This window comes from Pelobates fuscus, chromosome 6, assembly GCF_036172605.1.
Source record: "Pelobates fuscus isolate aPelFus1 chromosome 6, aPelFus1.pri, whole genome shotgun sequence".
Classification (NCBI taxonomy): Eukaryota; Metazoa; Chordata; class Amphibia; order Anura; family Pelobatidae; genus Pelobates; species Pelobates fuscus.
Window position 1 is genome coordinate 232,061,386 of NC_086322.1, and position 13,545 is coordinate 232,074,930.

A 13,545-nucleotide genomic window follows, 5' to 3' on the forward strand; every position below is an offset into this window, starting at 1 on the left:
CAAGTTAATTCTCCTACAGAAGTATTATACATTATTCCTTTCCTTGCTATGCAAACATAACCTATGATGGAGGTCTTTAATCTCCACTCAGATTTACCTCTAACACTCATATGATAATCGGCTTGTGTAGATATTAATTGTTGAACTGCCTCAGAACCGGACATTACCTCCTTTGCTTCCTAAGGCCATTGGTCTCCCATGTTAGTACCTCCACACACATAGCAGTTGGTAACATTAAGACTACCGGCAATACTTTCAGCTAAATCGATGAACAGGTTTTTAGCATTATGGGGGATCTTATTATCTATACTCATCTCTTCGTAAAAGGAATGGTATACTTGATGAGTCTGGGAGGATACCGTATCAGTCTCTATCCCTATAAATAATATTGTCCCAGGGTCTAAACCCGTCCCGTATATTTGAAACCCAAATAAATTTCCATACTTATCTAAGAACTTGTCGGGGTTATTAATGAGTATATGGACTGGGTTGCATTCCATAGACTTACAGTATGGATTGGTAGGCAACTTAGTCACTATCATGTCTTTGTCTACTGTCTGTCCCCAAGTCGCCCACCCCACACAAGACCAATATGGACAAAAGTTATAGTCTTTATTTGGGCATCTAGGACTCACATATTTATTTTTGCTACTGGGACAAATATATTTATCGTTAGACCCATACGTCCTCTCCCATCTAAGATCCCCACATACATTCCACGGCTTTCTACCACTCGATATCGCTTTACACGCATCAAATAGCAGAACACCCGAAGAATGTACGGATTCTAACACCGTTTTATTAATTAGGGTCCCCTGAGGATCTCCATTCCTGAGAGTCAACCAAATTGTACGAGGTTGATACTCCGGACTGAAGCACTTAGGTTCTCCTACTCCTAAATGGCACACACTATATTCTATATTTAAGTATCTACATCTCGATACATCTCCTTTACACTCGTATTGTGAATGCCAAATTAGGGTTTGGGATATATGGTTACCTGTTCTCGTAGTCTTAATGCATACCTCACAGCTAGGAGTGTCGGTACCTCTACCTTCCTGAATATAAAAACACATATAAATAAACACTATCAAAAGCACATCTTTCGCCGTCATCCTCAGTCTTCGTCCGTGCGATGGCGCCTCAGCTTCCAGGATGTGAGGGGCTGCAGGGAATGGAGTTCTGCTCATCTTCACAGGTGTCCCTTCGAGACTTTCCTGGCTTATACACTATGTGATGGTAAGCGGACAGGCTTTATTATGGCCTTCTCACTCACACCTGTAACAATAAAATTTGTAATCCACAATAATTCCTCGTTACTCCGACTGAGTAGTGCGTTTTAACCGGATCTTGCAGGGATTCTCTGGATCTGCTGTAACTTGCCAAGAATCGACTGCTGCTGGTTTAACCCTGGAGGGATGTATCCACGGAGTCACTTCTGCTACTTTTATTGCTGTAGGGGTAGACAAAAGAACAACATAAGGACCTCTCCACTTGGGCCCTAACGGTACATTATTCCACTCTTTAATCCACACTTGATCTCCTGGATGATAACTATGAACAGGGGGATAAATATTCACAGGTAATCTATCTTGTACCCATTTCTGTACCTCCTCCATAGTCTTACCCAACTCTACAACCTGCTGCCGGGTAATTCCTTCTCCCAACTGACTCAAGTCCCCCCTTAAGTTACCAAGTACGGGAGGTGGTCGCCCATACATGATTTCAAAAGGAGAGAGGCCCATCCTTCTGGTAGGGGTACTGCGGATTCGCAATAAAGCTATGGGTAAGAGAACGTTCCACTTAAGTTGGGTTTCCTGACACATTTTAGCCAACTGGTTCTTTATAGTTCTATTCATTCTCTCTACCTTACCAGAACTCTGGGGTCTATATGCAGTATGAAGCCTCCACTTTATACCAAGCATATGAGTCAGTTGTTGTAGGCACTGGTGAACAAAAGCTGGACCATTGTCCGATCCTATAGAACAGGGTAGTCCATATCGGGGTATTATTTCTCGTAGCAGGAATCTCACAACTTCTCCTGCTTTCTCTGTACGAGTAGGACATGCTTCTACCCAGCCTGAATAGGTGCACACAATTACCAGCAGGTAACGATGTCCACCCGATTTAGGCATCACTGTAAAGTCTATTTGTAGATCGGACATGGGGAGTCCCCCCATAAACTGAACTCCTGGTGGCTTTACTGGTCCTTGTCTTGCATTATTCTTAGCACACGTTACACATCTGCGTACAATGGCCTGAGTCAAGTTGGACAATCTTGGTATGTAGAAATGTTTTCTAAGAGATTCTTCAGTACTGTCTCTCCCAGAATGTGTCCCGTTGTGATAATTTTGGACAATTTCTACCGCTAGCGATGCTGGTATAACTATTCTTCCATCTTCTAGCTGATACCACTTGTTCTCCAGATACTTTCCCGGTTCAGTCTTTAACCACTCCTCTTCTTGAGCTGTATAAAACTGGAGTCCATTGGGACAGTGGAGTTGGTATAAGAGCAGCTATATGCCCTACATACTCCTGTCTTCCTGATTCAGCAGCACGCTTAGCTGCACTATCTGCCATCCGATTTCCCTTGGTTACATCACCATCTCCTCTCAGATGCGCTCGACAATGTATGATACCGACTTCTTTCGGCTCCCACACTGCTTCCAATAGTTGTAGGATTTCAGCTGCGTACTTGATTTCTTTGCCTTCTGAATTCAGTAGTCCTCTTTCTTTATACAAAGCTCCGTGGGCATGAGTGGTTAAAAACGCATACTTAGAGTCCGTATAGATATTTACTCTTAAACCTTCAGCCAATTGTAACGCTCGTGTTAGTGCTATTAATTCTGCCTTTTGTGCTGATGTTCCTTTCGCCAGTGGCCGAGCTTCTATCACCTTGTCTATTGTTGTCACTGCATATCCTGCATAGCGGATCCCTTCTTTCACATAACTACTGCCGTCGGTGTAATATTGAACATCGGGGTTCTGGATGGGAAAATCACGAAGATCTGGTCTACTTGAGAATACTTCATCCATTACTTCCAAACAATCATGTTGACTTTCAGTAGGTTGTGGCAAAAGGGTAGCTGGATTTAAGGTGTTTACAGTCTCTAAATGCACTCTTGGGTTTTCACACAACATTGCTTGATACTTGGTCATACGGCTGTTACTAAACCAATGATTTCCTTTGTAATCCAACAACGTCTGTACTGCATGTGGGACTCGTACATAAAGTTCTTGACCCAGAGTGAGTTTATCGGCTTCAGCTACTAGCAGGGCGGCTGCAGCTACGGCTCTTAGACAAGGTGGAAGTCCGCTGGCCACTGCATCCAGTTGCTTAGACATGTAGGCAACAGGTCTTTGCCATGATCCCAAGTACTGTGTCAATACTCCCACAGCCATTCTTCTTTGCTCGTGTACATACAGGTAGAATGGTCGTGTGTGATCAGGTAGACCTAATGCTGGGGCACTCATCAAAGCCTTCTTCACATCTTCAAATGCCGTTTGCTGTTCTTGGGTCCATAGGAAGGGGTCGTGCTCTGTACCTTTGATAGCTGCGTACAGAGGTTTTGCCAGTATCGCATAGCTGGGAATCCATATCCTACAGAAGCCTGCTGCCCCCAAGAATTCTCGCACTTGTCTTCTATTCTTGGGTATTGGTATTTGGCAGACAGCCTCTTTTCTCTCTGGCCCCATAATTCTTTGACCTTCAGAGATATGGAACCCCAGATACTTGACAGTTGGCAAACACAACTGAGCCTTCTTTCTAGACACCTTGTATCCTGCCTTCCAGAGAATGTGTAGTAGATCGTGCGTTGCTTGCTGACAGATTTCTTTTGTAACTGCTGCTATCAACAAGTCATCTACATATTGTAACAATACACACTCTCCTGGGATGGACTCGAAATCCAATAGATCTTGACTTAGGGCTGAACCAAATAGGGTAGGTGAATTTTTAAACCCTTGGGGCAGTCTTGTCCAAGTCATTTGGCGTTTTGAGCCCGTTACAGCGTTCTCCCATTGGAAAGCGAAAATACATTGACTTTCTGCGGCAATTCGGAGGCAAAAGAAGGCATCTTTGAGGTCTAAAACTGTGAAGTAAGTAGCCCCGCCCGGAATTAAAGCAAGCAGGTTATATGGATTGGGTACAACTGGATGTATGCTAACAACCGCATCATTGACTGCTCTTAAGTCCTGCACAGGTCGATACTCATCTGTGCCGGGCTTTTGAACAGGCAGCAATGGGGTGTTCCAGGGGGAAGTACAGAATTTTAGGATACCATACCGTATGAACTTATCCAGGTAGGATTGTATGTTCTTCTTAGCCTTCTGCGGGATGTGATATTGTCTCAGGCTCACTGGATAAACCCCATGTTTCAGTTCAATTTTTATTGGTGGAATATTGCGGGCCAGTCCTGGTGGGTTGTTCTCTGCCCAAACTCCTGATATGTTAAACAATGTCTCATCACTCCTAGGGTTTTGGCTAGTCAACACTGTATAAAGTCGCCACTCTTCTTCCTTTGGTACGGATAAAGTCATAATACCTGAAGGTCCATTAAACTTTAAAGATGTTGTTCCATCTGGTAGGAACGTAATCTGCGCTTGTAATTTGGATAGCATATCACGTCCCAGCAATTGGACTGGACATTCAGGCATATAAAGGAATTGGTGTTTTACTACGTGGCCTCCCAATGTACAGAGTCGACTTTTAAGAACCGGTCTTTCAGCACTTCTTCCAGTTGCTCCTATCACAGTAATAGTCCTTCCAGATGGAGGAGCAACTAGATTAGTCACCACTGAATGTTCAGCACCAGTGTCGATCATGAACGCACTCCTTTTCCCCCCTATTGATACATCGACCATAGGCTCCGCTCGACCAAGGGGGATGGAGCCCGGTCGGTATCAATAGTCCTCCATGACCGTGTCAGCCAATCCTACAAAGTCCCTACCTTCTCTATCGCGAGACCTTTGCGCTGCTGGAATATACCTGTCTTCCCTAACACTTCCTCTGTTCCCATTACTCCCTCTATAACCATTACTCCCTCCGGGACCTCCTCTACCTCTCGCTCTGCCTCTAAAGTTTCCGTAGCCTGCCCTGGGTTGGTCTCTCTCGTACTGCTCTCTTTGCGGACATTCGTTCCTCCAATGCCCTTCTTCCTTGCAATACGCACACTGATCCCTACTCAAAGGCTCCCTACTCCATCTATTATTGCCTCTATCTGGGCCCCGTTTATCTACGCCTGCGATCGCTACCGCTAGCATATCAGCCTTTTTACGCATCTTGCGCTCCTCCTCTTTCTTGCTTTCTGTTTCCCTATTCATATAGACCTTATTAGCTACCTCCATTAGTTGGGAGATTGACATACCTGCAAACCCTTCTAACTTTTGTAGCTTGCGCTTAATATCTCCGTAAGCTTGGCTGACAAAGGCGGAGTTAACCATTCGGGAATTGTCTGCGTCTTCCGGATTAAAGGGGGTGTACAAGCGGTACGCCTCCAATAATCGGTCATAAAAGACACTGGGCGCTTCATCGCTTTTCTGAATCACCTCAACTGTCTTTGACATATTAATAGCCTTCTTTCCTCCGGCTTTCATGCCAGCAATTATAGCGTCTCTATAGGCTCTGAGTTGAACCATATCAGCACCATTTACGTTCCAATCGGGATCGGTGTTGGGATAGTGTGTCGCGGCCCATGCTGCTGGATTAGCTTGGTTCAAAGCACGGGCTCTATCTTCTAATGCTTTAATGGCTGCTTGATTTATTCTTGTCCTTTCCTCATTGTTAAATAAAGTCATTAGTAACTGCTGGCAATCAGCCCATGTCGGATTATGCGTCTGTACTATTGAGGTGAACAGATCAGTCATGGCTTGTGGTTTCTCAGTATACGAGGAATTATGGGTCTTCCAGTTTAAAAGGTCGGTAGTGGTGAAAGGGACATATACGAAGACAGGGTCAGCGTGTGCCATTTGACCTGCGGCATCGATATAAGCTGACCCGGGATTTAAGCGAAGAGGCATCTGATAGTGCTTTAATTGTTGGGCACCAGTCAACTGTCGGGTTTGGATGGGGCTACGTAGGGAAGCGTCAGTCATGGGTTCCGGTCGGGGAGATATAGGGTATGGGGATGTGGGAGGTTGGTTTTGGGAAAAGGTAGTGAATAGAACACTTCGGGCCGAGCTAGATGAAGCTTGACCGGAAGTCTGAAGTGGCGCCAAATCAGGATATTCGTTTCTAATGGGGGTGGGTTCTGGTTCCGGAAGGGGAGATTTAGTACGAGGGGGGGTGGATCCTGCACTGGAGGAGGAAGCGGAAGTGGATGAGGGTAATGAGGGGAGGGGTGCAGGGCTTCCTGCGTTTGCGTCACTTCTTCTTAACGGAAAGTAAGGGGGCGGCAAAGGAATCTCGGACTCAGGGGGCGTGTCCAAAATGGGCCTAACACCAGTCCTAGTGGACGAACAAGTCCTAGCTACCATGAGGCGACACTGCTCCTCGTGGCATGTCTGGAGCCATTTTGGCGAGTCATTTACGGCCTGTCTCCAACAGTCAATATAAGGAAACTGGCCGTAAAGTTCAGGCCTACCTGATACAGCCACGTGTAAGCGCTGTACCAGAGTTGGATCCAAACTGCCACGTGGCGGCCATGCCGCAACCAAAGTAGGCCACTCCCTAGTGCACAAAGTGACCAAACGTACAGGAGACATCTTTACCCCAAAATCACAAATTTTAAATCCCTTTTTAAAATTCTTAACCATACATCCTAAGGGATCCGGAATCGTTGACTGCGACGCACCCATATTTAACAGTGGAACGTCGTCGACAACGATTACTATACACGCGTACTATTCAACAGTCACACCCGTTTCCTCTGGCAACAGCACCACGTGGTATGGTTACCAAGTGAAACGTACACAATAACAATAAACACTCAGGGAATTCCCATACACACACAGCTGCTACACCAGTCACTATATAATCAATATTATGCCCTTTGGCGTAACTACACAGTCACCCACGCTATAATTCTCTATATACGAATTACCCGTCTATAACACACCCCAGTAACATCGTCTTTTACAAATAGCGGTTACAGTACGGTTAGCATAGGTCAAAGCACAAGTTAAGGTCACAATACAATTATTAGTGGTTATGGTGTTAAACATGCAATGGACGACAATGATTAGTACTTATTATATAATGTCAGTAAATATACAGGGTTATGGTACCGTGCACTATAATACAGCAACACACTATTAACACTCTCGCTAGACGGCTGAGCTCGCGCTATCTAACAAGATATACACTTTACTAAAACAATCGTTAACACATTTACAATTCCCAACTAAACTATTGGCCAGTACCTTGAATGGACTACCTAAAACTATATACACCCGTTTTGGTTAGCCACACTGCCCAATCACCACATATATATAGCGAGCTAGAGAACCGAATTTACACAGACGCCTCTTAGTCGCACTATACAACGAGCTAGAGAACCGAATTTACACAGGCGCCTCTTAGTCGTACTATCAAAAGTCTAGTGGGTTCCAAATTTACACGCCTTCCCACTTAGCCCAGATAGGATGAGAACTAGCGAACCGAATTTACACAGGCGCCGCTTAGTCTCCCGGTCCCTCCGACCTAGCGAACGTAATATACACCCTAGAACGCTAGTCTAGACAAGACACCGGTGTCCGGCTAGGGCTATTTACACCAGGACCCCGCCTGACTAACCAAATCAAACGGTCTGACTAAAGAGCGTTCGATCGAGCGGTGCGCCTTCGCTCCTTCCCTCCGACAGAGGGGGCAGATACAGATTCAAAAACCCCTTTGGGCCTACCGCACAATCGGTATACCCCTAGCGGGTCCTGCCGTCTAAAACAGCAGTTATCTTACCTCCTCGTTCCTGAACCTGAGTTCACACTCATCGACGGGGACACCCCAGCACTTCTCACGTAGAGGCCGATGATCTCCTGGACAACAGACCAGTGGCGCCGAGACGAAGGGAGGTCCACGCAGAAGTTCAGGGGTGCAGCCGTAGAGAACGTGGGCAAAGATAGACCGTCTCACGCCTCTGCCTCTCAGCTACCGTTGAACGATGAGCTTCCCGGCCAATGCACCAAATGATACCGGAGAAACTGACGGAAGCCAAGCACAGAGAGATGGACACAGGTTTCTTCAGGAAGGAAGAGATTCTTTATTGGATCACCGATCGGGACTCAGAGGGACTAGCGTCACCAAAATACAGCAAAGTCTGAGTACTGAATACATAGAGTACATTCCTTATATAGCACTGTAGCTCCTCCCACAATTAACTACACCCACACATACCCTTAACCTATTTAATGAATAGAGTCTAAACTCATCCATCCGGTCTAACCACGTGGCTCATCTGATACAAAGGAGAGGGACGCGTAATTCCAGTTCTTACATTCCTGCACCTGGTCAGTACAGTGATGACAGTATCTTAGCTACGTGTAATTAACCAACTGATACTACAAACACATATACATACATATGCCTTGTGGCAATCTTAGCCTGCTAAACTTGTATTTTACTGGAATTACATCACACTACTAATGCCCGAAAGCAAGGAGCCAGAATCAGACAAGAAATAAAGAGAACTACAGGCATACCCCGCTTTACATACACTCACTTAACATACACTCACGAGTACAGACATACTCGCGAGTGTACTTAAAGGTGCCTCACGAGTACAGACATTCCCGTGCCTCTTCTGTTTGCGAGTGAACAATAAATGGAAGGTTCTATACTCGCCCCGGAGCAGCTCAGTTCTGTGTCATTGGGGCAAGAACATTTCACCTTCTGACATGGCACAGCTTAATCATCTCAAATTTATAATGCCTACTCCTAGCTGAACATATTTATTATTTTGTTTCTGCCCATACATTGTCTATATTCTGCAGTGAAAGGCTACCCTGCCATTTTCTATAACTATGACTTAACAGCTTAGCTGCATTAGCCACAATTCTGAAGATTCAAAGATAAACCATAAATGCTTAAAGTGATGAAGAGGTGTTTCTAAACAAGGTGTGCAATTAAGCTGCTAATAAATACAAATTGGCACTGCATTGGCAGAGGATAGCCAAGTGGGCAGGTTTATTTGACTTTTCCTCCCAGTTTAAGGTTGTCAGATGATAAAACATTAAAGATAAACGGTACAATCTGGAAAATTATTTTGTTTTTTTACTGTTTGTTTTAACGGAATAAAAGCCCACTGGAAATAAAATCACTGGAAATCTGCATTTACAGTATCAGTTATGCCTGTAAATGACTATTGCAATGCCGTACATGCATTGGGAAGTGAAAAAAAGGATTGCTTCACTTTAAGTACATTTTCATTTTACAAGCATGCTCTGGTCCCATTGTGTACTTAAAAGTGGAGTATGCCTGTATAGAGTATTTAAGAGTACCTTGCATTGAAAAGGAAAACAAGTATTAATAATAGTACAGGCAACTGTGTTCCTCCAACTTTGTAATTGGCTCCACTGACAGAGAGATACCTTTAACCAAGGGACCAACGGAGGTAAGAAATTACCTCAACTTGAGGTATATACAGCAAGACTTTAGTTCTCAACAGTGTCATGAACAATATTATGAGCATCTATCAACAGCAAAACTAGGTAGATAATGTGAGAGAGAATAAGGTTAGTGCTCAATGTAAAAAAAACAACTGCATTCAATACAGAAGTAGGTTAAGTCCCTGAATTATAATTGTCTTCCCTTGTGGAACAAAGGGAACTGATGTGGAATTATTAAAAATTATTATTGTACTTGTATTGAATTATTGTACTAACTCCATTTTAACTTTATACTGTGACTTCGTCCTCCATTTTGTCCTCCTAACCTGACTTCTTCAATCCTCCATTTTGTCCTCATGACTTAACTTGTTCATTTTAAAACTACATTACGTGACTGAACTTCTCAACCCAATTAATACAGTAGACAAAGACTGTGTTTCCTTCAAGGACAAGTACCAGGAGGTGCTGGCTACTCCTTAAGACTTGCTGGCTACTCCTTAGAGCTTGTAAGATAGTACAGTTTGAAGGCCACAGAACACAGTAGTAATGAAATGTTCTATTCATAAGAGACCTTGCACCTGGACATAAAGCCTGATATCATTGACCGTGTAAAATGACGCTTAGGACCCCCTTGTCCCCCACCCGTGTCCAGAATAATCCCACCTCTGATGGGTGGGCACGGGACTAACCTCTTTATTTTACGAACCAATAGGTAAGACACTAACCCCGTCACTTAACAATTAATCCAATTGATGATGTTTATTTGCTGATATTCTAATAATCAATGATGACGCAAAATGCCTCTTAAAAGGGCCTGCGCGCCCGCTTTTTCTCCACTTGCCAATAAACTTTCTCGAAGTTATTTTAACCTGAACCTCGTGTGTCAGACTTAATTACTTCAGCGTATATACGCAATTTAATTTTATTGATTTGGACAGGAACAGATAGACATTTGAACATTTTGGTTTACTTTCAAAAAGTACCATAACAACTTGGCGCCCAACGTGGGGCATCGGGCTATGTCCGGCCGGTGAGCCGTCCTAAGGAAGACAAGGGTGGACGGAGGAATCCAGGGGGAAGGAAGGGAGATTGATCACCTCCAGATACACGGTAGAGACTTCTGCAGAGCCACCGGTACGTTCCGGCCCCTTTGATTGACCCGTCCACGTGTCTGTGACTGCTTCCCGGGAGGACATCAAAGACAGGTAATATCTTGCCCGGTGTCTCGTTACTCACTTGTTTACCTGCATTTTAGTCTATCTGTTGCCTGGGTGTGTTTGAATTGTGTTTGAATTGTTTGCCTGTTTCCCCATTTTGAGATAAAGGGGGGGTGGACCTGCAGGGGATTTGCCTGGGGTTCTGTCTTGCTTGTTTTCCCCTTTTTGGGATAAAGGGGGGTGGACCTGAGGGGACTTGCCTGGGTCTTCAGTGTGTCTGTCTGTTTGTATTTTACCCCTTTTGGGATAAAGGGGGGTTGACCCGTGGATGTGTTCCTGGGGGGTCTTCTGTTGCCTGTTTTACCTCTTTTAGGAACCACGGTGCTGTGGTTGTAAGGAAAAAGAGGGGTTGACCCGTGGATGTGTTCCTGGGGGGTCTTCTTTGCCTGTTTACTTCTTTTAGGAGCCTCGTGGCTGTGGCTGTAAGGAAAAAGAAGTTTGTGGAACTGTGGGATCTGTGTAGAATCACAGTTTCCCTGTGATCCCGTTTTGTGTCACTTTGATAGCCTAGCTAGCTTCACTGTGCGCGTTCGGACTATCCAGCTCTGGTTGAGTTGGGGACGTCCTGACCCGGACCATCCAGCTCTAGTTGAGTTGGGGACGTCCTGACCCGGACCCTTCGGCTCTAGTTGAGCTGAGGGCCCACTGATTATTTAATTGTGGTAGGAGACTTAGCCTTGTGGCAGGGGACTTTGTTTCCTGGGGGAATTCAGGCAGGTATTGCTTGTTTTTCGCATCACGTAGTAGTGAGACTTATAAAGTGGGATTTATAGGGGCACTACGGGAGTGAGGATAGACGTGGCCACATTCTTGTGGACTGCAGAGTAGAGGGAGGCTGGAAAGGATTTCGGACCGGTGTTAGCTGTTATCCTTGGCCGCTGGTAGTGAGACTTATGAAAGTCGTTCTCCGAGCGGGGACACTACGAGGTTGAGAAAGGTGACTTTGGAGTAAGCACATGTAGAAGGAAAGGGATTATTGTTGATTTTATTTGAACTGTAATGCATGCACTGTATTTCAATTGTATTGTTGTCTTGTCTGTTTTATTAGGAGTCTCATGAACTCCTGTGTCTGTCTCTAAGGATTTTTCCTTACCTTTCATCTTTTCTAAACTTCCTATATTATTATACTGTCCACTCCCATTTCTCTTGAAAGAGAAGTGATTGGTCACACACTTCTCACCTCGCTCCAATCCGTGTCTACCACCCCGGGTAGGCGGATTCAGTGACTAGTCTACGTTTTGGGAAGACGCACCTGAGAAAATCCCACGATTCTCGGGTGGCAGTCGAGCATTGTAGACGTTCTTGTTCAGTTTTCCTTCTCTCTCCCTATATCTAGGACGCTGGTATAGGGGTAAAGGGATTATGGGACAGGATTTAAACAAGCCCAGTAAGGGCTGGTTAGCATGTGATTTAGTCGAAGACAGAGAGGGTGAGGAAATGGTTAAAGGTGTTGAAAAGATTGCAAAAGTATGTAAAATTGCTGTACCGACATGTGGAAGATTGCAACCAGAAAGTTGGCGTAGGTTACTGACAGAAAAGAAAGGCAAGCTTACAGATAATGGTTTATTAAAAACTGCTGAAGCATGGTATAGAGTAGCGAAGGCTATTCAGCTAGAAGGTTGGGTTGAGGAAGAGATAAATCACAAAGGTGTGAAATTGTTTGTGTATCATAATAATTGTGTTGCTGGGGTCTACCCTCAGCCAGCGCCCAAAACCGGCGCCCAGGGAATGTCTATCCCCAAGGTTCAGTCAGCCATAAGTGATAGCCAGCCGACTATGTTCCCCACTCCCAATCCTCCTAACACCCATCCCATTACCTCCCCTGTCTGCCCGGTCCTGAATTCTGATGGATCTTTCTTTTCCCCTTCCCCATCTTTGACATTCCCATCATCCTCATCCATCCCTACGCTACCTGCTATACCTTCCCCTACCATTTCATCTGCCATCCCTTCCCTACAATCCCTCTCCATTAATGATCCCCTCCCCTCTGCATCCGCCCAGCCAACCACCTCGTCCACCCTCACCCCGGCTCCTCCCTCTACACCCACCCCTACCAATCCCTCTCCGTCCCCTCCCATCTCCGCCCCAGCCCAATACCCCACCTCCTTTCCCTCCCCAGCCTGGCCCTACCCCTTCCCTTATCCCATGGCCCTGCCCTATCCCGGATATCCACTACCCCTTCCACAAGCCACTCCCCAAGTTCCGGTTATGCCCAGTCCGGCACAGGTTGCTCCGGGTGTGCCCACATCTAACATGGCCGCCACTCCTTCCCTTAACCCTAATGTAACACCTTTTCCGGCCACCAATATGGCGGCCCCCAGTTCGGCCCTGATGCCGGTAATTCCCGGTGACTACCTATCCCCAGGTTATGACTCGCTAGCCACCCCTGCATCCGGGGCTCGTTCCCAACCACCGATCCTTTCACCTCATGCGGGCCCTGCACCGCGCAAAAGAGCCAATATCATAGAATTCGATGATGACGAGATGGACAGGGTGTCCCATGTCTCATCGGAACTTGCCGCGGGAGCCCCAACTCATCGTTCTATCGATGACCCCTTTGGCCACAAGGGTCGGGGAGAACAGGCCCCTCCTAAATATGTTGCTTTTAATCCCACTCAAGCTAGTGCTCTAATGAAATCACTCCCTGACCCAGAAAAGCAGCCTATGCCCTTCTACCGAGGGATAGTTCAAATTCAAAAGACTTATTCCGCCGCATGGCGTGATTTACTGAGCATTTGTGCTATCAAAGCAGGGGATGCGTATTGGCCAAGTATGGCCCGACACCTCA

The 13,545-nt window shown here is 45.6% G+C and overlaps 1 protein-coding gene across 1 annotated transcript; it reads right to left on the reverse strand.

Annotated features, from left to right (window-relative positions):
* Nucleotides 1-1,403: 1,403 nt before the first annotated feature.
* On the reverse strand, nucleotides 1,404-4,659 carry LOC134566139 (uncharacterized; the record flags this gene model as incomplete). The annotated part of the gene is made up of 2 exons (XM_063425845.1): nucleotides 1,404-2,147; nucleotides 2,551-4,659. Coding segments are annotated over 2 exons (2,853 nt in total), but the record flags the coding sequence as incomplete, so codon positions are not given.
* Nucleotides 4,660-13,545: the final 8,886 nt, after the last annotated feature.